This window comes from Plectropomus leopardus, chromosome 9 (genome assembly GCF_008729295.1).
Source record: "Plectropomus leopardus isolate mb chromosome 9, YSFRI_Pleo_2.0, whole genome shotgun sequence".
NCBI lineage: Eukaryota > Metazoa > Chordata > Actinopteri > Perciformes > Serranidae > Plectropomus > Plectropomus leopardus.
The window spans coordinates 20750391-20777957 of NC_056471.1; the positions used below are offsets into that span (position 1 = coordinate 20750391).

Genomic DNA, 27567 nt, shown 5'->3' on the forward strand with positions numbered 1-27567 from the left:
AAATTGGAGAATAACTTAAATCACTATATATACCTGCATAAGATACAGATTAGTGTAAAATATCTCAATGGTCTTATAAAGTATTCCATTTAGGTATCTGATACTTTTACACGCCGTGATCGAGAGACACATTCACTGAATGTCCACTGGCACAAAACTAATCTGTAACAATTGTTCAAGCAAAAAACATTTTAAAAATGCACTTGTTCTATCTTGCAGGGTGAAAAAAAAAACAGATTTTTTTTCCATATTCTGCGATCGTACACTGAATGGCAATTTGGACCAAGCAATTTGTTTGAATATTTCTATTTTGGATTTAGGACATAAATATATATATATTTCTGACATTTTATAGATCAATCAGTTTATGAGAATGGTGATTAGTTAGATCCCTCATCGAACTGGATGAGCAGATTTTTCGTTAAACTATGACTTTCAGCCACGATGCTATCATAGATCCATCTGATTTGATGATTACCTAAACCTGAAACACCCCGAATTTAAAACAGAAAGCCAACAGCTCAAGAAAAGACAAGCGACAAAAAAAAGTGGAAAAAGAGCAGAACAAGTCAGTAGTTTAGTGCTTTTTATTAGAGTAAGGAGACGATACAAAACATCCACCATTCAATATTCAGTCTAAACTCTGACCGCTGGTCCTTCATATACACATCGCTCCCCACCAGACCTTCATTAACACCAAAGATTTATTCAAGGAGATCCTGGTTTTAACAAGTACAAGGAATGTTGTCTGTTAACTACATCAAATGCCATGAATTTCTGACCCAGAACTGGAAATAAAAAGGAATCACTCAAGTTTTGGAATTTGCATGTTCAAAAAGAAAAAAAAAAAAAAAACATGGAATAACAAAACAAAAAAAGAAAAATATATATATTTAACCGCATTTCCCCCCCAGAGAAGGTTTTGATACATCTTGTGAATTAGTTCATACTACAGCTAGTCTCAACTACAAACACTTACAAAACTTAACTAAAAGTTTGGCAAAAAAAAATGTAGTTGGAACGATTATTTATCAGGATTCAATGGTTGGAAAACTAAGAGGCTGTCTGTCCCTTTCTCTGCAATCACTCAAATGGAACCTGGAATAAAAGAACAATCTTTAAACATGAACAATATGTGTTTTTTAAAGTTTTATCATCATCCTTTCTCAGTTGTATCTTAATGTTTTTTTCCTTTGTGTGTGTTTTGTTCATATTCTTTATGTTGCGTGAACTGGAATGACAGTCTGCATTTGTGGAATTTATCTGAATTTTTTTTTTTTTCTTGTTTTTAAACTGTCACTTGACCACAAACCCACCCACAATATCCCACCCCGAGAGTCCCGCGAATGGTGCTAGTTCTGCTTTTGCCCTTCTCCAAACCACACTGGAATGAACAGCTAAACCCAACAGATGTGTCTGAAAGGCCTCGATCGAAGCCTGAGAGGAGGGGAGGGGGGGCAGTATTTATATAGGGGATCCTTCCAGGCTGATTACTGACGAGCCGCCGAGCTTTTCTGCCAGGGTGTGCCGGTCTTTGAGGTCTTCCAAACCGTTCACCTGCCACTCGTGCTTAATACCTGGAATTAAAATTCAAAGAGGTGTGTTAACGAAGACCGAAATGTTGTTTAACGCTTTGAAACCTGGACATTTCTTTTCTTGTGCTGCTTTCAGACGTCTTTTACAAACCTTTTGAAGCCTGAGCAAAATTTAAGAAACATGGGGAAAAAAACATGTAATGAGCAATTTGGTACGAAATGTTCCACAAATTATAAGAAATAAACGGGGTTTTTTTGTTTTGTTTTTTCAAAAATGCTAGGAACAAATGTCAAGGGGAAAAAACAGAAAATATAGGGGAATAAAATCAAATTACATATTTAAAATTATGTGACAGAGTCTTTAGATTTTTTTAACTGTTTTTTTACCTTCTTTTTCATTGACTAATTTTCAGGTAATTTATTGTACTTTTTTTCAAATTTCTTGCTCATTTTTTGAGTCATTTCTTCTTTAGTTGCTCATTGCCTTCTTCCAGTGTTTTTGAAAGAAATAAAGCCCCCCTGCTCAGGTTTCAAAGGGTTAATAGAGCAGGTGATGTCATAAATGGATCCTCCATCATGGTATTTACCTTCGAATTTTCTCTTGATAGCATCTTTTGAGCTGGCATAGATCATCTTGCTCTTCAGGGGGGCACCATCTGGAGCCCTGCGAGTCGGAAACAAACACTATTAAAGTCAAATGTCGTCTTATTTTTGTTCATAAACCCTTTAATGTCTAAAAACAGCAGCTCTCACCAGAAGATAAAGACCAGGTCCTCCTTCTTTGTCTCTTTGGTCTCATAGGTGGCGTCGTACAGGGCGTAGCGGCAGTCCTCTGGGGGCAGCATCTTCACAAAGTGCTGGTACGGGTCCTGGACGGTGGTTCCCAAGTCACCCAGCAGGATCTCTTTGCCGTCATCCAGAACAATGTTCTTGAGGTCCTTGCTAATGCAGAACAGAATGGCCTTCTTCCTCTTCCTCTTCTCGTCCTCGTTCGCCTGGGCCTTGCGCACCTTCATGTCGTTGAAGACGGCGATAACTTCGTCTGTGACTTTCACACCGGAGGCCTGAGGAGAGATCGAGAGGTTAACTCGGAGTTTAAGGTACGTACAGATTAACCTGGCAAGTGCTATTTCTGCAGCTGTCCGTGTTTCTCATAACTGAAAGGTGATCATTGGACAGACTACACAAAGCTACCGGTGTTTGAACGCAGGTCTCACATCAGGAAAAGAAAATATAATTTAACTCCATCACGTTTACACAGAATTAAGAGGAAAATCCATTGCTAGACACTGAATGGTTCTTTGGAGTCACGATTTAAATAGAAAATGCTTTAAATGTAAATGGACACCAATGCTTTTAAATTCCACACTGATGATCAAAAGATCCCTCGAGTCAATTTTTACATAAAAATGACAAACTTTTAGGTGTGAGAATCACCAGAGGCCCCATGATATGATATTGTCACAATACAATATTACAGCAATTTTAAACGTGATGAGTATTGCGATTCATTACCTTTTCTCAACTGCAACTTAGATCCTCAAAAAAAAAAAAAAACTGTCAGCATCTGTTTTATCTATTAAGATTTCGGTCTGTTCTTCTCACTTCAATTTTTTCCACAGTAAAAATGTATCTATTAGAATAAATTCAAATTTTGTTATTCTAATAGATAACCAAAAGTTTAATTTGCATTTGCAATATTAATAATTTATACAGTAAAAAAAAGGACAGATGATTGGCGTATGTGTATTGATACAATATTGCCAAGTTAAAATCTTTCCCCCAAACTGGCTTTTAAAACCCACTTTTAAAATGTAAACATTTGCTGGTTTTCTCTGTCCTGTGTTATTAAACTAAATATATTCAGGTTTTGAACGGCTGGAAGAAAACCCAAGCAGCTTTAATATGTCAACTTGGGCTTTTGGGAAAACACTGACCAATCTATCTAGCAAATAACTGACAGACTAATTGTTTATGAGAGCAACTGTTAATTTCAGTCTTCGGTGAACAAGGAAACAGTCGCCGTGGTGTTTAACAGGCCAGCAGGGATGACTTCAGTACAGTAAATAAGGCTGAGGAAAGGCCTGCGAGGGCGGCATGTGACTATCACACACAGCAGGAATGCTCCTTACAAGGCTCACTGATAAGGAGGATTGAAATGCAGAAGGTGTGGCCGTGACAAGCGCTTAACCAAGGTGGTGAAAGAGTTAAAATGTGTAATCCTAAAAAAAAAAAAAAACCCAAACTCAAATCCCCCCCCCCCCCAAAAAAAATCGACTGTCAGCACACTTGGTCCAAAATCAACAGTGATGATTCAGCCTTTTAATCCCATTTATTATGCATAAGGTCAGAATGTAAGCAGACTGACGAACAGAGATAAAATATGTCGTCCAAAGTCCGTCTCGAACATGATTACTAAATAGATCCATCTAACAGGTGTGTCCAAGTCTCTGTGTCTGTGACCAGTAGGTATAAAATGTTACATAAGTGTGTTCAGAGGGAGCAGCCATGTATCTCCACCATAAACATGACCATGTGGGTGAGGGTGTGGTCAGGAATTAAGCGTTTGAGCTCAGGGTTCACTCTCAAACAATGGAGCTTCTGTAAAAATATAAAATGCAAGTCACATCGCAGAGTCACAGCCGCTCCATCACGGACTATCAGGTCTCCTGACTCTGTTTAAGGCCCGGCATCACAGGAAAATGCAGTCTCAGGAGGAGAAAACTGCTGTCTACCAGCAACGTGTCAGTGGAAAAAAAGACACAACAATGAAAAGGAAATAATGGGCAGGAAAGACGGAAAAGGAACCCAACTGCTAAGCAGCACGGACAGGCACTGTATGTTTGCTCAGGGCGTAAAAAACACCCTGTGTGAGATAACCGTGAATTTTAGGGTAATTATTAACCAGCAAACAACCTTATTCACTTCCTTAATCCCATCTGTCAATAAAAGAATTGCGCTTTGCTATAACTCCAGAGAACATGGAAAAATCTGTCTCCAAAATAACATGCAGAGGTTTAAAAAAGGTTTTTGCATACGAGGCAGCACGTGACACATGGTATTCTTTGTCCATGGCGATGCTGAGAGATCGTGATTTGCATGTCTTATTTCTCTGTTTACGAGCATGATCTGTACAGCCAAAATGTTATAAGTTTCACCTCTTCATCCCTACTGCTTTGGTGTAATTCCCCGCGATGTTGTTTGTATTCTGTTTTTACTTTGTTGTAGCAGCAAGTTATTATCACCATAGTGATCACTAAGCTCCAGCCTTATCTAATCTTAACCAGGGATACTTTTCTTTAATGAAGTCAACGTTCAAGTGACTCAATATAAACGTAGTCACAATCCAAGTCTTGAATTCCTTCACACCCTGGGTCTTTAAAAGGGCGTCCATGACCTGTTCGGGGTCCTCAAAGCTACTGAAGTGGGGGCATTGAAATATATATACTTGAAAGATTTTTTTCTTTCAAACATTAAGATATGTATGAATAGGAGTAGGCGATATGGCCCTAAAATAGTATCACGATAATTCAGTCTATTTTTGCGACAGTAGTCTTGATGATATAATACAACACTGAAAAAAAGATATTATTAATTTCAAGAACATACAACTGAAACAAAATAAGTGCAGTATATAAACGTAACAGCTGGCATTAAAATATTCAGTAAAAAATTAACAAAAATCATCTATTTTTTTCAGTTCGCTCTAAGCCATGTTGTTTCAGTCTGGCATGACATCATCATGTGAACTAGTTAAAATATCAACAATATCACGATGATTTTTTTTTAAAAAATCATATTCAAAATTATACTGGCATTATCATGAACAATAAGACATGACTCACTCCTATGTGTGAAAGTAATCATTAAAATAAAGTCAGCATATTATTTGCAAACAAATGATCCTATAAAGAAAAAACAAACATCTTATTTACAGCACACAAAAATGATAATAGACTGTCACCCATTAATCCTTGTCAGATGGACCCATAATGTATATATAATCTGTCAATAGTTATTTTTCAATAGCTAAGTATTGTACGCACTATTTAAAGGTTATGTTTATATATATGGCACTTTAGGCGCTACACCTCAATGTAAACCCAGTATAATATGAAAATCTATTTTATTTATGTATTATGGGGCCCCTGCTGTCTCTCTTTCAGCTAAGGGGTCATTAGCCTGAAAAACACTGAAGACCCCTGCTTTACAAGCAATAACAGTTAAGACTGCAGGCCTCAGGAGCCAATTTCACTGTCTAACACGGGCCTGATGGGTTATATTAAAACTCTTTAAAAAAAAACTGCAAAGGGAAACTGAATGTGGTTATGTTGTTAACGGTGCAGACTCAACAATGAAAGGCTGGATGTTAACAAAGAAATATATAAAATGTATTATATTACAGATATAATGCTTTAATTTGTATTTTTCATAAATATAACTAGTGTTTGAGGACTATGTATGAATGGAGGCATCCGTCAATTATTCCCTCTTGCCATTGTGTAGTAATATAATGGCGTGACGGGCGTGCAGTGTGTATAAACGGCTCTGCAAATTAGATGCGCAACTAAAAGAAGATGCGCAGTACCGACCGTGAGGATCCACCGACAGCGGCCCGTTAGCCTCAGCTAGTGGATCCAACAACCCGCCGTTACATAACGGTGACAATTCCGTCAAATATTTACCGCAACACAATATCTAGATGGCAAAATTGTCACACGGACAATGGCAGTAAGTTGAATTTAATCGCGGATCCGCTACAATTCAGCTCCAAACAAAATGGTCTTTGCACCAAATTCAGGGTGGGGCCATGAATGCAGCACACGCACGTGTGTGCACTAGCTTGCTATATAAGGCAAAGCTCTGCTCAAACGGACCGTCCGTTTGTCAATTCACACATTTACTGTCACAACGCCGAAACCCCCCCCCCAAAAAAATCATCATCTGTGTGGTATCAAAATGCGAGTAGTGACCCGATATGGAGCACGCAAAACAACCAAGTAAAAACCTGTTTGCGGTGCAGCGGAGTACAGACAAAGAACAAGAAAATCACAGCTAGCGCCAGCCATAACGGGAGTCATTTTCTGCCTCTGCTAACGCGGCTAGCTCTGCTAACAATACCGTTAGCTAGTTAGCCCCGAGGCGCCGCTGCACCTGCCAGCACCGCGCTGTTATGTGGAGGCATCGACGAGCAGAGGTGAAATAACGGAAACATGATGCAGACAGAAACACCTCGAGCCGCGTCATGACAACGGTGTAGGTTAGCCGTCTCGGATTTTGTCGGCAAAACATGCAAAGGAAAACGAAATGGCGCCAGTTGTTTGGCACCATTAGTCGGATTTCCAGCCTGTGATTAAAATAAAGTCGATAATAACCACACGGTGAAATTATCTGAATGCGATTAATGTAATAAAAAAAGGAGCCTGGCCGTGTTGTGTGAACGCTTTGTTAGCTGTCTGTCCACCGGCTGCTCGCTGCCTAGCCCCGGCGCTAGCTGTAGCTCCTGCGGCACAGAACCGGCTTACTACGTTTGATGCCGAAACCATGATTTTTAAAATACACAATAGGACCACAGATCTTCAGATTGAGTCTATTCGAGCGTGTAGAGCCAGCACAGAGCAAACAAAGCGAGATAAAGACGGTGTTACACCTACCATGGCTGTAGCTCTGAGTCGGTCAGCGTCTGTGTAGAAATTGAATGGGCTGTGATGATGAATTGTCGGTCTCGCTCACACACTGGATACACAACGTGAACGCGCCTATAAGCGCGGTCCTGGCTCGAGAAAGGTGCACGAGCGGGAGCGCGTGTCTCTTAACCTTGATTGTCCGTCAGTTTTATTTGTTGCTTCGTGTTTACTTTTTAGTTATTTGTTGTTATAACTTGTGATAACCCAAAGAGGGCTGCGGTCTATTTTTTATTATTAATAGACTTCAGTTTAATAAATAAAACACAAATCAAACAGATGATACAACAGGACATTAAACTAATAATCCCCCCAGGTACATTTTAATATATTTTTGACCGCTGTTATTAAACGTTTCACTAATTGGACAACAACATGTAACTCCTTACATACAATATTTTCTATATTATCATCTCATTCACACTGTGATATACTATTTATATTTTTATTCCCTTCTCTGGAGGCGGGCAGCAGTGGTGGACAAATCAAACAAGCCAAAATGGTGGCGAGGAGGATTATGGGAGTATGTGTTTTTTTAGGTATTTGATTAAACCTACAAATCCCTGATAATATCTAATGCACACAATTATAAAAGGATTCATTTGTGCTCAATTAGTGCTTAATGTAGCCCACAAATAAATAATAATTAAAGGGTCAGACCACACATTTCAATCTTTTAATGCAGCTACACAGTACTGTGCAGAAGTGTTAGGCCACCTTGAACTTTATTATTTTAGCAATACGTGTTTATTTCTCAGTAGTCGCTTTAGTAAAATACAACAAGAACATACCGGAAATATGTAGGCATATACAGTATTAAAACGCAAACAAAAAGCAACTTCAACAGGCTAAAGTTGCAAGTATTTGGTGTAACCTCTCTTTCTTTTTGGCATGTCTTGAACTCTCTTAGGAAGATAATATGAGCTTTACAATACAAATCTTATGGCGTATTTAAACCAGGTTGCATTCAAGACATGTCCAAAGCTCAATATTGATTATTTGAGCTACCTTCTGCTTTAGTTGTATTTTATAATTATTGATTATTATTAATATTGACCTCAGTCTGAAGAAGCCATTTTGCTATAACTTTTAATACATAGTACATGTTCTCTGTTTTATGTGTATGTATCTTTTATATATATATATATATATCACAACTTTACTAAAACAACAAATCTATGGTGGTGTAACACTTTTGCACAGTATTGTATGTTTATTGTTTTGTATTGGAACCCATCGGGAAAAAAACCCATTAATATACACACTTTGTCTATGTAGCCATTATTGTGACGCACGCTGTAATTTCGGTCTCAAAGACGTGAATGCGTGCTATCAATTATTACACAAATGGCGCGAGGACAGATTAATAAGTGAAGCCATTGTGCTGCCGTATTAACCGACATTCAGCAGGCAGCCAGGCGCAAAGCGGTTTTCAGGATGGGGGGGAAATTCTCCGCCATCCATCCCTCTCTCCCCTCCTCTCCCCTCCTCTCTCCCCTCCTCTCTCCCCTCCCTTCCGCGCGGGTTTTGTTGGACTCACTTCCAAATATGGAAGCGAACGGTGAGCGGCGGCGGCGGTCAGTGCACGCGCCTCGCTCACAGCGCGAGGAGGGTCGGGCCGCGACGCTGATCACCATATAAGGAAACAAGGGACACGAAATTCGCTGTAGCAGATTTTTGTACACGGCATCGCGTCGGAGGGGAGAGGGAGAGACACACAGAGAGGGTCAGTGTGTGGATGAGAGGGGCGGAAGATGAGGGGCAGGAGTGACACATCACGCCGCGAGTAGAATACACACATTACTCCCGAGGAGAAAAAAAAAAAGATTTAAACGCTATAATATCACAGCTGAGGTCATTTGTTAGCGACGCAGGGCTGTTGTTTTGTTGTGGCACATGTGGGTTATAGCTTAGCGACGCTGTGGTTGTAAACACCAAGCTTGTAAAATGTGACCCACATTAATTATGTGGCCAAACAAGCAATAAAACAACACTAATTTATATCAAAGACACATGGACTCATATGTTGCCAGTATTCTCAGTAGCTTCTGCATTTACCAAATGCTTTTATTTGGTTGTCTTGTCGCTTTTTTGGATAAGATAGCAAAACCTAAATAGTTGTTTACAAATTAATATTGGCTTTAACCCTAAGATTCAAGCTACAGAAGACTTCACGCCTCACTAACTCACAAAAGCGATTATTTTTTGTTATCATGATTTTTGAAGATACTTTACAAATTTTTTTGTTCCTTGTACTTTTGCATGGCTGCAATTGCATCTAATATTACTTTCCTGCAATTTTTGAATGTCTTTTACCTAACTGCTGATAAATTCTGAAAACGGCCATCATAACGTTATACTGCGGAATATGTGCAACTAAATAGCGCTGAAATATATGAACATTTAGATGGTCCAAATTATGTCCAACACAAAAAAATCTGCTGAGTTGATGGTTCTCTATTCTGATGTCAGTATAGTGTCTTGCATCAATAGATGTCCAGACCAAATGGGCTTTCAAGGCAGACTCATCATTTCCCATTTACACAGGTGTGACACCAAATATTAAAATTGCAGAAAAACACAAACAGAATTATTTATATGCTTTCATTATTTAATGTGCATCAAATAAACTGCAGTTTTTTTTATCTGACAGAATGTAAGACGTTCTGATGTTTAATAACTTATTTTCATAGTCTTTCATAGTCATAATCTTCATCTGTGAAGATTATCATGCTGACCTAAACGTGTAAATCTCATAAACTTGTGTTCATCACAGAGCTTATTTTCGGTGATAGTCGAAAGTCCCATTCAAAAATCCCATAAGGTTTTTACTGAGGGAACCAGTGAGATGTTAACTTCCTGGTTGACCTACAAAAAAATGTCTTCCCTTCAACAATCTATAGATGTCCCTAAATCCTACAAAGTGGACCTGTGAATTGCATATTTAATGGTTATATCCCATCACAGCATACATATCCATTATGTTTTTTAATTCATTTTGTACAATTATTCATATTTACCCTCGATGCACTTTGCTGCTGTTTACACGGTTAGATGCTCAACTGTATTTTATGTACTCGTATTCTGTACAATGACAATGAAGTTTAATCTAATCTGATGTTATCTAATCTGAGTCAAATATTCAAATGCAATCTAAAACAGAACATTGCATGCCTCTACAATTACATGAACTTAAGATCTCAAAACAAAATAAAAGCCTGACAAGCAGTTAAATTTGTAAAATATGAATGAAATCAGAGATAATATGCTGCGGTTTGGATCACTGTTTGTTTATGGTGAACCAGCAACTGTATCAATGTGGTGAGAGTTTCATCTCTGACCACACTGATCAAATTAAAAAACAATTGAAGGAATGGATTGCATTAACAGTTTCAAGCTTCGTTTATTCTTTAGAAAACAGCATTTCACAAGTCAAGGCCACCATTCCCCTGCAAGAGATGATTACATTAGCCGTAACTACAATATTGCATGCATTTATTCACTTTTGGAATGAGCGGCGTGCAAAACGCACCAAAAGAGGAGAGGGAGTGCAATAGAAGGTGCTTGTAAAAAATCTTGACATTTCCTCCTCTCGTGGAAAGAGACAGACATGGAATGTGCAAAATGATGGTCAAAAATCTCTACATTTATGGTCCTGTCTTCTTATGACTTATAAATACAGCGTCATGAGTCGCTGTGAGATTAAAGCACTGTTCATAAGCTCTTTGTGAGTCCACGCTGTATTGGAGCACAGGACATGTATGGTTAGTTGTTGAAGTTCAATGCAAAATCATTACAGTGTGCTACGTATGCTCAGGTCACTTCATCTCATGGCATTTTAAAGGCCTATTTTACAACGCTAAATGCTTGCCATTCCACTTCTCCAATCTGAAAGAATCTGCCTCTCATATTCAGAGATGTAGGGCATAGTTGCAAATAATCAGAGTCCTTTAATCCAATGCCCGATTCATTGAGTTGACCTGAGAAGCCCTGCTTTGGCCCCAAAAAAAGAAAACTAAAACCTAATAAATCCACTGTGTAGTCAAGCTTTTCAATTCCCTGTGTGACTGAAAACTTTGGTTGTTTGTTTAAATAGCTGCAGGTAAGAAACAAGCCCAAATGTTATGCTACTATATTATTTTTCCTTTCCTGTAATATGGTTTCAGTTTATGTTATGCAACCATTACATGCAATTCTTTCAAAGCTCCACCTCAAGCACGCAATGGTCTCAAGTTGGATTGATCGCCATGTACAGTGATTATTTTACCGAAAACAAACACTTTCTCGTACTGAAAAAGCTTTTTTTTTCACTTTTCTTGAAGAGTTTACTAATGATCACAATAATGACGAAAGGTTAAAATAATTGAAATATCCCATTTCGGCTGCAGCCTGATCACCAATGCATCACAGTGATGTATGACAGTGTTTTCTCACAGTGGAGCTGAAATCAGGCTATGCATGGCCACTGAAAGCATCGCATCGCAAATTAACTTCTAAGTTTTGCACAACTACATGTTAAAGGGGCGGTCATCCCAAAATCAAAAATACAGATTTTTTCTTTTACCTCTAGAGCTGTCTATCAATCAAGATTGTTTTGGTGTGAGTTGCAGAGTGATGGAGACATCTGCTGTAGAGATGTCTGCCTTCTCTACAGTGGAACTAGATGATGCTTGTGGTGCTCAAAGCTCCTAAAAAACACATTTTAAAAAATCAGCAGCAACTTCTCTTCCCAGAAATCATGACCCAGTTATTTAAGATAATCCACAAACCTTGTGAGCAGTTTCATGTGTGAACTACTTTCTTTCTAACAAACTACATCCACCAACCAGATCAATGCGCAGAAGGAAGCGTGCATTTACTGAGACATTGCTGGCGAGTTTTTTAAATGTATGTTATTGCGCGCTTCGAGCACCACAAGCCGCTGATACCTCACATCAAATCAATCTAGATCTATAAAGAGCACTACAGGTAAGAGGAAAATACATCTTTGATTCTCGGATGAACTGTCCCTTTAAGAATTTCTGACAGCTACCATAAATGATCATAATCTTGCCGTGTGTGCTACAGTCTTCAAAAAGCCACTCACTCTTTTTTTTTGTTTTGTTTATTCTTTGTGTTTTGTCTGTTTAAACATCCTGCTTGTTACTTGTTCCATGTTCAAGAATCGCAACGTTTGAGTGGCAAACTGAGTTCATTGTAGCCACTGAGCACAAGTCCAACGTATAACTCCAACATTTAAAGCTAACTCTTTGGCTAACTGGTTGCTAGTTTTATTATGTTTGCGTTCAACACCACTGAGTTTTCCAATAACGTCTTCTCATCTTTGGAAAATGTTGCAGAATAGAAGATCCTGTATATAATATCGCTTGAAGATTCTCCTATATAGTATCAAAATCTATAAAGTGTACACATTTTCTATCAAGGAATAAATGGCAAAGCACTTGAAACAAATGAGATTCGACTGAACTCCCATTACGTGTCGCTTCCAAAACTCTGCTGTGCTATATAGAAAGTGCGTAACCTCTTCTCCTTCCAAAGTAGTGACAGTTCACCCTTCAAGAGATGCTAGCTTATATCAAATATAAAGCAAATCTACAAACAGAATGGAATGTTTTTAAGGCCACAAAGTAAAAAAAATATTGCCACAAAGAAATATGTATAAATGTTTAAGCTGTAAAGCCAGCACATTTTAAAGATATACTGCAGAAGCTTTGTTTTGAAAATCACCCTGACTTCCCCTGTTTAAGCAATATACAACCAATAAATTGTTTTTAGAACTTTAAGGTAAACATCGACTTGTCCGTTAAGACCAATTGTAAACTTTTAAATGATGGCAGTGGCAATTTAAGACAGGAAGTATCAATAAGAGGATGGTTTAACTGCCTGCCTCAGTGAATCCATTCACCTCTGTACCTGCACTGTAACAGGCAGAGTAACGTGCATAAGAAATGCTGGTGAATTGGCATCATGTTTGAACTGCCAGTGTGGTTGAGCTGCATGTTTGCTCCAATGGGTGGCATGATAAGGCTTTAGTGCTGAATGTGTGCTTGTGTTGTGCGCCGGTAGCGTTGCATCGAGATTACGAAGGTTCAGAAGTCCTCTAACTGGATTTCTTCTGGTCACTGGCGCCTGCGCCTCTCGACTTGTTCAACACCACCGTGGCCTGAAAACACAGGAGGGAAAAAAGGGAATACAGTCAGTCTGACGGCACACTGTGTGGTGTGTTTGTTGCAACACTTGCCAACTTCCGGTTTTTTTTTTTTGGGGTGGGGTTGCTGCTGCGGTTAATTCACTGAAACCGCGCAGCCTCCTCCTTCATATGTTTAAATGTCTCAGGAAGTCGATCGACTCAAACCACTTCTGGTTTCATCTCTGTAAGATGCGTGAACTCTAAACAGCCTCTGACGGCTTTTAGACTCTCACCATTGTTAGTTTTGATTTGCATCATTGCTCTGTTGATGTTGCATTCGGCTTATAATTTTTAAATTTTGTCTGTTATTTAATTAAAGGTCTACATATGCGTTTTTAAAAAATAAACACAGTCTTTAAATATATACCATACAAGATTTCTTTGAAAGGGAAAAAAAAATTGTACTTTCATCCAGAAGTAATCCCCCCTCGATCATCACTTAAGACCCACTGGAAGTTTGCTGCGCTGTAGTTTTCTGCAGAGACTCTGCCCTCTGCCTGTATTTTCTTTTCATTTCCTTGTTTGGGACATTTATGGGCGTTTACCCCCTTGGCGCTTAAGTCAGAGCTTCATAAAAAGGTAGTGACGAGGTACAAGACTAAGAGAGACCCAGTGCAAAACAAGAAACCTACATTTAGAGAGGTGAAACTCCAAACGAGTGAATCTGTGGTTGGCTTTTACTTTCACTTTCACTGGAGAACATGTTTACCAACAGTAACCAACCATTCTGCATAGTACACCTTTAAAAACTAAGTGAAAGGAGTTGCAAAAGTTAAAGTCACAGTGAAACATGCTAATGCGTGCAACACAACATGCAGCTGGGGTTTAGTCACTAGAGGGATTTGAATTAAACATTAAAATGTAAGGCTGTTTGTATTTTCACGACAGACTGTTACAGCATGAGGTCATGGTCCGGTAAAGTCAGTTGCATGCAGAATACGCTGTATAGATTGCCGCACATAATGTGAGACCAAAGTTAACAAGTGCGACTCTACCTGTAAATTTTAAACAAAGTGCTGTTATTGAGCTCAAATGAAACGCCAGGGTTAGAAAGACCTGCCTGTAGGTTCCCAGTCAGCTACAACAGCAACTGAGGGAGAGCTGCAAGACGCGGATGATGTGTCGGTGTTGCTCCACCATTGTAGTGTCTAGAAAAACATCCAACATGCTAACGCGCATTCAACTGCATCACTCAGATGTGCTGATCACCAGCACGAGAAAAAAACAAACCGAAGCCCAACCCCTTATCCCCGCTGCTTTCAAGCAGCCTTTTAACTGTTCAGCTGTAAAATGAATTTGATGGCCTGTGAAACGTGTCTTGTAGCACTTGCCAACTTCTGGTTTTTTGCTGCTGTGGTTAACTCACTGAAACCTCTTAACTTCATCTGTCATATGTTTAACCCTGACAGGAAGTTGATCGACTCAAACCACTTCTGGTTTCATCTCTGTAAGAGGCCTTAAGTTGAACTCTAAAAGGCCTCTGAGGGCTTTCAGACTCTCACCATTGTTCATTTGATTTTCCATTTGCGCTCTGTTGATGTTGGTTCCAGGGTATATTTTTAAAATTGTGTCTGTTATTTAATAGAAGAAAAAAAGCACACAGACCTCAAAGTTACACTATATGAACAAACGTGTTGGGCCACACCTCTTGGTCACTGAATTCAGGGTTTTCTTTCAGTCCCGTTGCATTGTCCCAGTCCCACTGTATAAAATCTAACACCTAGCCATGTGAAAGAATGGGTAGTTCTGAAGATCTCACTGAATTTGGGCGTGGTGCTGTAATAGGATGCTGTCGTTGTAACAAGTCAGCGGTGAAATTTCTTCGTGTAAGGTGATTTCAAGCACTACAAGGCTATAGAGCAGGAACATGACGTTTTTTCACAGATTATCTGTCTCATTTAGTGCTCTGTAGGTGTAGTGACAGTTTCAGTACTGAAAAGTTTTTGTTTTGTTTTTTAAATTAAAGTTACTAACTACAGCTTTAAATGAATATATCAAAACTCAACCTCATTCTGTGTTTTAACAGACTATGATACGGCTCTGCTGGTTAACCACACTAGCTAATGGTCAAGTGTGGTTATATACGACGGGCCGGTTAGTTAGTCACCCCAAATCACATACGATTGGTTAAATTTAAGTTCAAAATGAGTCATCAAAAACTATTTTTGCATTTTACAGGAAGCAAAAAGGAAGGGCCCTTTGATATAAAACTGTCTTAAAGAACCCAGAGATAATGATCATCCAGCTCTGCATATATACAGTTTTTTAGCCTCTTTTGGGGTTGCAAGTTTATCAGAGCTTACTCTCATAAACCCACTGAATGCTGCACCAAAAGCAGAAAAGGTTAGCAAAAAGTAACATGAACATTGTCAAGCATCTAGCAAAGTGACTAGTACACTCAGAAGTGCTGTTCAGATGGTCGAACAGTGTCTGAAACGCCTCTTTTTCCCTTTTGTGTCTCAAGTTGTTGCAGATTACCAATAAACTGCGTCCAGAAACGCATTCAGGACTGCACCAACCTCTCCCAGTTCAAACCACTAATTAAAACTCACCTTTTCAAAACTGCTTGTAATGTTTGAATAAAGTCATGTGTTCTATATTTTTAGTGTATTATATTTTTATGATTGTTTTTAACATATTTAAAGTGTCTTTGAGATCCATGAAATGGGCTCTATAAATAAAATATATTGTTATTTATTATTATTGCACAGCAGTGAGCATATTTCAAGTCTTAACAGTTACTGTGCTTAAATTGTTCTTCATCTATTGCTCCCTCTAGTGACTTTTATGTGGTTATGCATTGGCAAAAAGGACTAGTGACATCACTAAAAGCTCTAAAAACCACACAGTCAGACATCATCTCCATTATTATTCTCACCTGCTCCAGGACGACTCCTGCGGCCTGGTCGATGGCGCCCCCTACATTCCGGTACCGACCAGAGTAGCGGATGAAAGCCCACGTCAGCATGGACATCATGACCACACCCAGAGTACAGTCACACACCAGGGCGAAGGTGGAGAGGCCCACGAACAGCAGCACACCTGACAGCACGTAGAGGAGGCACACCAGGACGAACAGCACTGCAGGAGTCCGGAAGGCGCTGAAGAGGTTTTTTGACTTTTTACAGCAAAGAGAAAATAACAGATGATTATGTGATTAGTAAGACTGCCATAAACAGCAATGCAGGCAATGATAATATACTACAATCAAAACATTATTTTAAGTGGAAAACTTAGTTTAGTTTAGTTATACACAATTTAAAAATGCACAAAATCCAGATGAATAAAAGAATAAAAAAATGTGTCAGGAGAAGTCAAGAAGCCAGAGGCTTATACAATCTGACCCCCCCACTTGAAAACAAGCAAGAACAAAAGTGCTAACAAAAACAAGCAAAAACCCCTAAATTAAAATTTTACAGTAAAATATGACAAAAGATAAATGACAACAGAAGAGCAAAAAAGTAACCAGTGAGTCAACGTTAATCTAACAAAAACAGACTTACATGAAAAAAATACAAAGCGTAAAGGAAAAAAGGGATATATACATACACACGCATCCAAAAATAATTAAACATCATAAATTAAATGTAACGATAATTTTCTTTAAATCCTGTTGAATGTAAAATTTTAAAATGTTGACACTTGATTAATATATGGACAGCAACTTCAATATTGAACTAACTATAGAATTTCTGTGTAGGATTCAGATGTTTATTTCAATGTTTTAACAGGCGTAAATTTTCTGTTTATGAAATGGTTTCTTACCTCGTTGTGCTTGCTGAGTGACTCCCACATTTCCTCCAGCTCCTTCTCCAGCTGCGCCTGGTAACGGTCAGAAAAGTCCTGTCTGCCCATCTTCTTGGTCGAGGAGAAGTTGTGAAGAGACTCTCTCAAGTAGAACTGATGCTTTTCCTCCAGAGAGTCAGGAGCCACGTAGGGTAAGTCTCCTCCACACACCTTAGAGAGCAAAGAAAAAAAACGTTCGTTGCCAGGATTATATTTGTGGTGCTTCCGTGTACCACAACGCCAAAAATGATAAACAAAGTGAAGAGGTGTTAGTTAATGCATCGTCTTTTTCATTTAACCCACCTTCTCCATGTTCTTGTTGTACAGATCTTTGGCTGCTGCCACGGCTGCCAGGTTATTAGCCTCTGCTGTAGCCTAGTGTCATAGACATTATGTTAAATGCATTAGAGTAAAAAACAAAATGCACTTTTCTCTGAGGGTACAACTTTTCTATCATTCAGCAAACTCAAACTCAATTCATAAAAATACAAACAACAGATAAAATGCACAATTAACCCAAATAGTGAACGCAATAACTGCAGGAAGTTTGTGTGAAATTTGTGATTTCGATGAATTTTGAGCAGATTATTTCATGGGAATATTACATCACAAACAAATTTTACTGACATTTTTAGTAAGTTTAATATGATTCTCTGTATGTTTTTTTTTGTTCCTAACAATCATAAACACTTTGAAGGCTTGGTTTTTGACAAAGTCAGTGTTTTTTTTCTCCCTGATGCTTGGCCACTGTTCTTTTAGCTCCTTGGTTGTTTCAACTGGGTACATTTTTAATGCAGGACGAGGCTGTTTATACGTGAATACAGCTTGTGTACAGGTCTTCACCATGTCCTTATCCTGTCAGTTATTTTTAAGTTTACATCTTCTCCGTAGCTTGCTCCAGGAATGAGTCCTTAAATCTGGAAATGAGTTAGCATTTTTGCACCTCCACTTCCCTCGTCTCAGCGTAAATGTTTTTTTTGAATGGCTTTTTGGTTAGAAGCCTGAAAGAAGACCTAAGGTTAACACAAGCTGAGGGGACTTTCACATTTTGTTCTACAACACAAAATATGTCAGTAAATATCTCAGTTGCGAACTCTGAAGCTTCGATGTGTCGTAAAAGAGGCGGTTGCTAACAAGTGGCTAAATGAGTCATCGTGCAGAGCCGCACTGGACGCGGCTTCACAGTCTTGTGTTGGTGGCATTGTTAAGTCATGTGACCATAGTGTTATTTGTTTATCAAAATTAGCTTAAGTAGTGCTCATTTGTGAAGATTAGTTTGATCTCACAACCCTACTGTGAAAAAACAAACAAAGTCAGTGGCTTGTTAAAACTTTTGTTAATCCTAAACATACCATGAGCATAGTCTTTGGCTGTGGCAAGTCTTCTCCCTGGTAAATCTTGATGTAAGCCTGGTACGACAAAAATAACATCAGATATGAATAACTGGATCAGGTTTAGCAGGAAGACTTAGATGGAGAAGAAGTTACCTTGAAGAACTCGAGCAGACCCATGCAGGTGACTTTGTTTCCGTTTATTTCTTTCTCAGCCAGACGATCGGGATGCAGCAGTTGAGGGATTAGGCTCTTCAGCTGCTCCTTAAACTCGGGGGTAACAGCTGACAAAATAAATACACCAAAAGTTAAGATGGCATCTAATATGTTAGCCATTCTGCTAAAAAACGACCTTTAACACAGCAGAATAGCTTGAGAAACGAGGGCTCTTACCACTGAGCTGTCCCTCAAAAACAGGGCTGGTTGCGACCTTCAGACCAGGGTGAGGTAACAGGAAGCAGGAAATGTCCGTGAAGCATGAATGGATGTGTTCCCTCACTGTCTGCAGCTCCTCGTGCTGGGACTCACTGACCTTTGAAAGCAATAGTGAGGTGAAATCTCAAACTCTGTGTTTAAGATCAGCCAGATGTATCGATTATATTCTGACAAATTTAACCTGACAGCGTTGGTACCTGTAACCGTTTGTCCAGGAAATCGTCGCCTCCTTTAAACCCGTATTTGTATTCATAGGGAAAGCTCCAGTCCCTGATCAGGAACATCAAAGACTGTGGGAGGAAAATGAAAGGTGAACCACCACGAAACAGATCAACAACGTAAGTAACAAATTCATCACATTTCGTGGTTTAACTCACTTGAAAGGGCTTCAGAAAGATCTCGTCCATGGCAAGGCGACCATACTCTGTGAACAGCTGTGAGGACGAGGCCGTTATTCAAAGTTAATACTGAGAAGCAAAAATCTGGAGCACACCTAATCTTAAAGGCTAAGTAATTTAATTTTAATCCTAGACCATAATATCCCATATTATTGTGTAAAGTTGTGTTGTGTTATTTTTTTGCAGCAGACAGCAGCAGCAAAACAGGCTGCAGTTTAACTACTGGGGGTGTTTGTGCATTGCCAATTTATGTCCACTAAGTGCTCATTTTTGCCACTGGCAGGCTCAGATTGTTAATCTCTAACAAGTTTCTGATAACATTACTGAAAGGTTCCCGAAAGACTTGGACCTTTTTGTTTAAGAGTAAGATCCTTTAAGTTTAAACAGAAACAGCCCTGAAATTGTGATCGCCAAACCAACCACGCTTCATTTAAATAAACAGTTATTTTTTTAATCATAAAACACACTTCATTCAAAGTTGACAGAAATAAAATAAAACCTCACAAAAGCCGTTTCGGGTTTGTCCACTGTTCCAACAAACAACATGTGTGGTTTGGTTGAAACAAACTCTTAATTCACACAGTTTAGGTGTGAAAATGTGCTGGCTATATATATATATATGCAGGAATTACAGTTTATTTAAGTGGAGTCTGGTGGGTTTGGTAATGCTGATTTTGGGGGCTGTTTCTGGTTAAAAACTATATTACTCTTTAACAAAAAGGTCTATCTCTGTAGGGATCTTTTCCATAATGTTGTCAGACACTTAGAATAATAATCTGAGCCTGTCAGTGGAAAAAAACACTCAAAAATTGTTAATCTCATCAGTCACTTCGATACAAAAATATGGGAAAACAGGGTCCAAGTTAAAATATATTGAACTAACCCTTTAAGAAGTAAAATTACTAAAACAGCCTTTAGTCAGATGCAGAGAAGCTTATATTAAAAATGTCTTTAATTTAATGTTGTCTTAGCTGATAATTCTTAAAGCCGGTATTTTGCTTTAAATACCATCAGACTGACCCAAACTAATTTAATATTAACATAAACGGACCTGTAGCTGCTGCAGATCGTCCTCTTGTATGTTCTGTGACAGATTGTAGATCTAGAAAAAAGGAACTATGTAAGCACACATTACAAGAATTTAAATTATCAAATAATCTGTGATAATCAGAGGAAATCAGTCACCTGTATGGAACTGGTCATAGTGCTGAGGGCAAAGATGGTGGCGCAGTCCTTCACGGTGGACTCGTTGTCAAAGGCTCCCTGAGTGTCCATCAACACCACTGCTACCTACAGGAGACACAGCGTAGATCATGACATCAACACTTGACTGTTACCATTCACTAGCCATTTGGCCGGCTGAAAAAAAAAATCAATTTTGCACTCTGATGTCAAACATGCAAGGCTACAACAAACAGTTTTTTCTTTATAATTATAATAATATATATTTGTTATTGACTTAGTTTTCAATCAGTTTATTAACTGTTCAGTGTATAAAATCTATGAAATATTTTAAAATGCTCATTGCAATTTCTCAAAACCCAAGGCAATTTCTTGTTATTGCTTGTTTTATTCAAACTACACCCCCCACCCCATAGATAAATAAATAAATAAATAAATAAATTTACAAAGACATAAAGCTGAAAAAAGAGCAAATAATTCGATTTAAGCTGGAAGCTCTGTAAATTTAAATTCTTTGCACTACAAACATGCATTTCAGACTACCAAAATTAGAGGCTGGAGTTACAAAGATGAAGGATGTAAAGGTGAATGAATTTTAAGAAACAAAAACTTGCTAATGACTAAAGTAAATCAAGACCTTTCATATGCTTTTTGATTTTTCTGTAGTTTTTAAGGAACATGCAAACATCTGACGACGCACAGGCATACAAATAGGATAAAAATAAACAAATAATTAACGTACCTCTGTCCCATCGCCCTTTGTGACAAGGAAAACCTCACTCCACAGCTGGATACCTGTTGTTTCTGGTTCTGAACCTCCTCTCCAAGAAAATCCAGTCAGCGGCTCATCGTCGTCACCCAGCCAGTTCTCTTCACCCTGCAGAAATGCAAAGTACATTTTCTAGATCAGTCAGGGGCAGGCTGGGGCTTCTCTCTCAAACTCTGTGCATTATTTTACAAAAAAAAATTAAACATGCCTTGTCATGTAGTTTTAATCATCCTGAAGAATATAGCAGCAGCTGCAGACATTTTACCCTGAAGTGTTAAAAGAAACTCCAGCTGCTCTGCATCATTTACAACATCAAACATGGAGTGTAGACCTCAGTAAAGTCTTAATTTTCTCTCCCACTGCACTGGTTAGACGACACAAACATTAAATGCCCAAGGTTTGGCCTGATGGTGGCACTGCAGCAATGGTAATTGAGTTACAAGTATCAGTGGGGTTTATTGAAGGGCACAGCAAATGCAATGTCAAGCATTAGCTTTACTTACGAGATATGTATAAAACACTGACGGCATTCACATCAACTCCACCCTTTAATGAAGGTTATGACTAAATTCTCAAATATTCCTGTGAAGTGAACGAGTTAGTTCACATGGTACAGCAGGGATGGGCCTGGTTGTTTCATTCAAAGACAGACTTATTTATTTCATAGGTTATCACACCTTCAGACACAACAGGACGAACTGGTTAGTATCATTAGCGCTCACATTTTCCCATGTTTTTGTGTCTAAATGACAAATGGAGACAGCAGTGTTTACATTGGTCCAGTATTAAGAGAGATCACTACGGCCACAGCAGCAAAACAGGCTGCAGTGTAATCCCTATGGACAGTTGTTAACCGTCAGTTAGCATCCTTAAAAAGTTTTTCTTTTTGCCACCGATGGGCTCCGATTGTTATTCCCTGTATCTGACAACATTACAGAAATGAACCCACAGAGAAATTAGTTATTGTGACTAGGTCCTATTCCAGGAGCAGTCTTGTTCTGAAATCCAGACAGAAGCGAGTTGTTGCAGAAACAAACAGTTGTGGAAACGCTGGTCAGAGTTGGAGTGCAGTTTGTTGGGTTAGACCGGTGGTTCCCAAATTTCTTCTTGAAGGGACTCATTTTAAACCATTAAATAAACTGACAATGCCTGACTAAGCAGCTAATAAACTTTACAACTAACCCAAATAGTGAACATACAGTGAAGTGACAACAACAGTGAAAAATAAGGGATCTGCATGAATTTTAAGCAGGTTATTTCCTGTTTATATTGCATCTGATATGATATTTGTATATGAAATGGATATTTTTTTGGAACTTTTTGTACAATTCTCTGGCTATATTATGTTTTCTTCATTTTTAACAGTCATTAAAGACATGGGAAGAAGGCAATGAGGAATGTCAGAAAAAAATACTCAATAATTGCAAGAAATTGGTAAAAAGGTAAAAGAAAATTACATGAAAATTAGCACCAAAAAGGGTAAAGTAATGTTTTTTAAAAAAAGGCAATGTCCTAAATCGACTAATTTAATTATTTTTTTTGCAAGTTGCTCATTGCCTTTTTCCGCTGTTTTCTAAAGAATTAACATCAAATTTGCTTGGAGTTTAAAAGTTTAAATACTTCTCAAAAGGTGTCTGAACACCTCCTGTCAGTGGTGAAAACAAGCACTTTTAATGGACGCACACTGACGGTGCACAGTCGCCCCTAGGGATTACATTGCAGCCTGTTTCGCCACTTTCCGGACCGAAAATTGCTGTAAAATAATTCAGCAGACACAACATGGGAAAACAGGGTCAAGGTTTAAAAATACCAAAGTTCCCCTTTAACTGACAATACTTCAGCATCAAATAAGTCCCCATTCAGTGTGTGATCTGGGCCTCTGCAGAACTGTAGACAGATATGAGGAGTAAAATATGTGTGGAGAAGTGAGACACTCGTGTTGCAGTGTGACTCACCCGTCTATACATGTAGCGGAGCATGAAATCAAGCAGAAAGCTCTTGCCCTTTCTAAAGGCTCCAGCCACAGACAGCACCACCACATGTTTGTCTCGGACCTCCGGAGCCAGCAGAACCCGAGACAAAGCCTCGGTGTCCAAAGTGAAGGAGTGCTCCTCCTTACACACTGTGACGATCTGAACTGGGCCTGGTCTGCTCCGCATCCTTCAGAGGTTATTGGTCCCTGCGAACATCACAGACAGAAACACCAGATTGAGATAAATACAAGGGGTGTAACGATCCGTCGATCTGCATCGATATATCGATTACATGAGCAGCGATCATGTAACATAGATGTGATCACTCGTTACTTACAGCGAGCTTCATGTTACACGCCAACACGTCTGTCTGTATGTGTAACTTACAGGCTGTATCAAAGTACAGACAGCTCTCAGATCTAATCGACATCAGGTAAATAATGATAAATTATAGAAATATAAGAATGACGACAGGTACATTTTGTAAACAACTTAGTGGCGTTTGCAGTATTGCATCAACACAGTCACCTATGTTGTCAACCCGAGCCGTGTTCATCTCAGTTTAATGTAAATATACATGAAATATGTAATAAATCCCACAAAGTTTGGAATTAATAGGTGATGTGCATGAGGCTGTGGTTGCAATTCCAACCTCATTACGCTCATACTGTGGAGAAATCACAAGATAGGCATCAATCGCTGTTCAAAACACTGCTAACATCAAATCCTTTACAAAATGTTCTGTGGTCAACATTACTAATCTGATATATAGATGTGAGAGCTGATTGCGTGGTCTATACCTAGAGGCGAAACATACTGCAGTCAGAGTTGTTTATACCCAGCTGGATCTCAGCGTGTCGGCTGTGGCAACTTGTGATCCACTCATGTTAACTTGTGATACAACATATGTCCTCCATATATTGAAATTTATAGCCTACTGAAGGCTATACACTTGTATGTCTTTCATCACAATTATATTTTATAGTACTCATTAATACACTCGTGTGTTCATGCGCATTAGAAATGACTGTCGACTTGAATTGTTTTGCCATGAGGATAAAAGTATACACAAATGTAGTAAAGTGAAATGATCTGGGGCATAGATAGCATTATCAGGGTTTTTACAAAGTGTACAATACAATTTACCTCAATATGCCCAAACATTTAAGATGCATTAAAGTTGCATCATATGAAACGTTTAATCATGAGGATGTCAAACTAGTACTGAGGATTTTGGGCACCTGGCTGGCATCACCATTCATTAGCTCTAACTTGCCTGTGATTAGAGGACGCTGTATTACCGGTTCATATTATTGATCACCTGTTTGAATCCAGATGGGGATCATTTGCTCTTACCATTTCGCGAGACCAGTGATGATATTTTCGTACTAAAAACGGCTGAAATGTTCATGTAGGGACCAAAAATAACGCCCAGCAATCGTTTCTTGTCATAATGTTTGAACAGTCGCTGTCAAATGAACGAGATAGTGGGGCGAAACTTTTAAAATGTTTATTTGCTGGTTTGTCGGGCTGCTCTCAGACGCTTCAAACACATCTGTCTCTGTGGCAGGAAATTCAACCACCTGTTGATGCGACACACCGGCAGATGATGGCGAGCAGCCGAGAGAAAGATGACGAGGAGAAAGTAGTTTATTCGGGAAGAAAAAAAATCAATGTGTTAATGTTTTGTTTTCGGCGAAACTGCGAGTCAACAGCGCACGTTATCTGTAAACAAAAGCCGTGCTGAGGAAACACGACGTGCCTGCAGGGCCACTTCACTGACTTCATGCTAACACGTTAGCGTCTCTGTTTCGACGATGAAAAAACGTGCATGCAGACTGAAAATCATCTGTCCTGTCGGGAGATGGGGACTTAAACCAGCGGTGAGTAAGACAAAGCAAAAATAATAGTAAATTGGTTGAGTTATGAGTAGAGGAAAAGTCCGCTAGCCGCTAAGCTAATTTCTGCAATGTAAAATGCCATAGACTTATGCCCATATTGATTGCAGGCCCCTCAATCAGAACCAATCGAAATCGTATCGCGGTATATCGCATTGTCCAAAGTATCGATATGATATCGTATCATGATGAAACCAGAGATTTACACCCCTAGTAAATACTGGAACAATTTTAGAGCTGCAGCTAAATTACAGTTATTGTTGATTTATTTGTAGCTTTTATATGAATTGTGTGTTCTTTAACCTTAACATCAAGAGCGAGTACAGTTGACACCCCAAACAGACATAAAGTTTTGAGTGACTTGAAGCATAGATGCAAATCATCACATTTGAGAGAGTGAGAACAGTGAGTCCTTGACAGTTTTCTTGATAAATTACTTTTAAAAAAAAGTTATAAACAAAGTAATTGCTTGCCTATATGTATTGTAAGTAGGGCTACAATTTATTGATTATTAATGTAGTCTATAATGTCAAATAAATGAGAAAAATGCCCATCACCATTTCCCAGAACCCAATGTGACATCTTCAGTTTACTTTTTTTGTTCAAACAACAGTCCAAAATGCGAAATCTTTTTATGAACTACCATAAATGACAACGCAAAACAGCAAATTCTCATTTAAGACTGGACAAACAAGCAAATGTTTGACACTTTTTGCTTGAAAAATGACTTAAACTATGAAGCCATTATCAAAGTAGCTTTACTTTCTTTCAGTCGACTGTTTGATTAATCAACTAATCATTGCAGCCATACTTTTATGTCATTATTAAAAGTTATATGAAAACTTTTTTTTTGTTTTATTGTTGGTCACACACAATTCTAAACATTGTTTACGCTCTAATTAACCTTAAATGTATATGTCATTGTCTGCCCATGACCAAAAAATAAATTGTCCATAAGAAAAATAATCAATAGATATAGGCTATCAATAATGACATCAGCCATTAGTCCTAGGGCAAATTCCTATAAGGTCACTCTGCTTAGCCATGCAACCGCATTTCTTCCAAGTGTCACTAAAATATGAGATTTGGCTGATAATCCCACACAAATCTGTGTACTCATAAATACCATTTCGCCTGTGCCTACTGACATAATCAGGCATGCAGTGATACTCCCATCAGACACAATATTTCTCTCTGTGTGATGCCGCCTGCGGGTGCTCTCTTAAGGGTGTGATGCTGCTTTGCCTCCAGCTTGTGGATTCACCATGCTCTCCAACACACTGCTCATTTCACCAGCCTCAATCGACTGCATTGTGGTTGCTCTCCCATGATGACTAACAGGGCGGTGCTCTGGTAACTGTGGTTATGTTCAAGGGAAAGTTTTGAAGTTTGGTTATATGAGATACCTATGTTCAGTCAGTGTACCCCCCGTCTGTTTCTGCCAGCTACTGTATGTAATACATTGACTGTAAGCATCTCATACAGCCCCACATCAAAAACCCGAACTATCCCTTTAATGCCTAAAGCTCGCTTTCTCATTTCCCCAAAAACTCTACACCTCAACAAGGTGTGGCACTCAGCAGCAGCATGCCAGGCATTTCTCTGCAGTCAATGTGTTGCACTGTAGATACAAAACTGCAGCTATGAGACCAAGTTTTGCGATCTGCCTGTGCTTTAAGAGCAAATACCGCATGAGAAGTAAAACTGCGCGGTACTTTCTCTGTAATTTACGTTGCTCGATCTTTGCAACTGCTACTTAACGCTGGCGGCGGTGCTGACAGCGCTGACAGGATTTGGACCACTGTAGCTAGTCTACACAAATTTCTAATCTGGATTTATTCTAGAGATTTGCAAACGAGCAAAAGCGCACACTGACGGGCTATTTTACCATTTAACGGCGGTTGCTAATTTCATGTAAATCTGCGTGTACACAAACAAAAACATAAAAAGCTAACGCGTAACCGTTGTTAGCTGTTAAAGGAAACGAGTGTTACAAAACTACCGTTGCAGCAATATGTTAGCACGTAAAGTCTAAATGAGCAAATCGCTTCACTTTAGCTCCAGTTTTACAGTGTGATGTTACCTTTGGTGTCTTCAAACGGCTTCAACACGATCTTAATAATAGTCGAGAAGCGACTGATGCACGACTTTTTTCTACACTGGCATGAAAACAACTATGAGAACTTTTTTCCACCACGAAACTCGCATATTTCCGTATTCATCCTGCGCAATGTCGCCTGGGAAATATAGTTTTGATGCGTTTTCCTGCTTGTACTTTTTATCTGTCTAAGACTACGGTACCCAATGTGCCACTTATGTATAAAAAAAATCCCAGCCCTGTATACTTATGGGAAATGTAGTGTTTTTTCATGTAACGTTACGAATG

At 38.9% G+C, this 27567-nt stretch overlaps 2 protein-coding genes across 2 annotated transcripts; both read right to left on the reverse strand.

Moving 5' to 3' along the window:
- Positions 1 to 569: 569 nt before the first annotated feature.
- Positions 570 to 7294, reverse strand: cfl1 (cofilin 1). The gene is made up of 4 exons (XM_042493621.1): positions 7190 to 7294; positions 2289 to 2599; positions 2123 to 2199; positions 570 to 1577 (listed from the first exon to the last, which is right to left on the reverse strand). The coding sequence occupies exons 1-4, from the start codon at positions 7190 to 7192 to the stop codon at positions 1465 to 1467; spliced, it is 504 nt and encodes a 167-aa protein (XP_042349555.1). The 5' UTR covers positions 7193 to 7294; the 3' UTR covers positions 570 to 1464.
- A 5023-nt stretch (positions 7295 to 12317) lies between these two features.
- Positions 12318 to 27372, reverse strand: atl3 (atlastin 3). The gene is made up of 14 exons (XM_042493566.1): positions 27265 to 27372; positions 23266 to 23489; positions 21284 to 21418; positions 20545 to 20649; positions 20411 to 20461; positions 19339 to 19395; positions 19159 to 19251; positions 18920 to 19058; positions 18683 to 18810; positions 18548 to 18604; positions 17499 to 17570; positions 17175 to 17366; positions 16288 to 16527; positions 12318 to 13382 (listed from the first exon to the last, which is right to left on the reverse strand). Exons 2-14 carry the CDS (start codon positions 23467 to 23469, stop codon positions 13320 to 13322), a joined length of 1536 nt encoding a protein of 511 aa, XP_042349500.1. The 5' UTR covers positions 23470 to 23489; positions 27265 to 27372; the 3' UTR covers positions 12318 to 13319.
- Positions 27373 to 27567: the final 195 nt, after the last annotated feature.

Coding starts and splice junctions, on each gene's coding strand:
- cfl1 (XM_042493621.1), bottom strand. Junction 2,200..2,288: donor GACCTGGTCTTTATCTTCTG/GTGAGAGCTGCT, acceptor TCCGACTCGCAG/GGCTCCAGATGGTGCCCCCC. Junction 1,578..2,122: donor TATCAAGAGAAAATTCGAAG/GTAAATACCATG, acceptor TTTTAATTCCAG/GTATTAAGCACGAGTGGCAG.
- atl3 (XM_042493566.1), bottom strand. CDS start 23,469: ATGCGGAGCAGACCAGGCCCAGTTCAGATCGTCACAGTGTGTAAGGAG. Junction 19,252..19,338: donor TCTTTCTGAAGCCCTTTCAA/GTGAGTTAAACC, acceptor TTCCTCCCACAG/TCTTTGATGTTCCTGATCAG. Junction 18,605..18,682: donor GTCTGCTCGAGTTCTTCAAG/GTAACTTCTTCT, acceptor TTGTCGTACCAG/GCTTACATCAAGATTTACCA.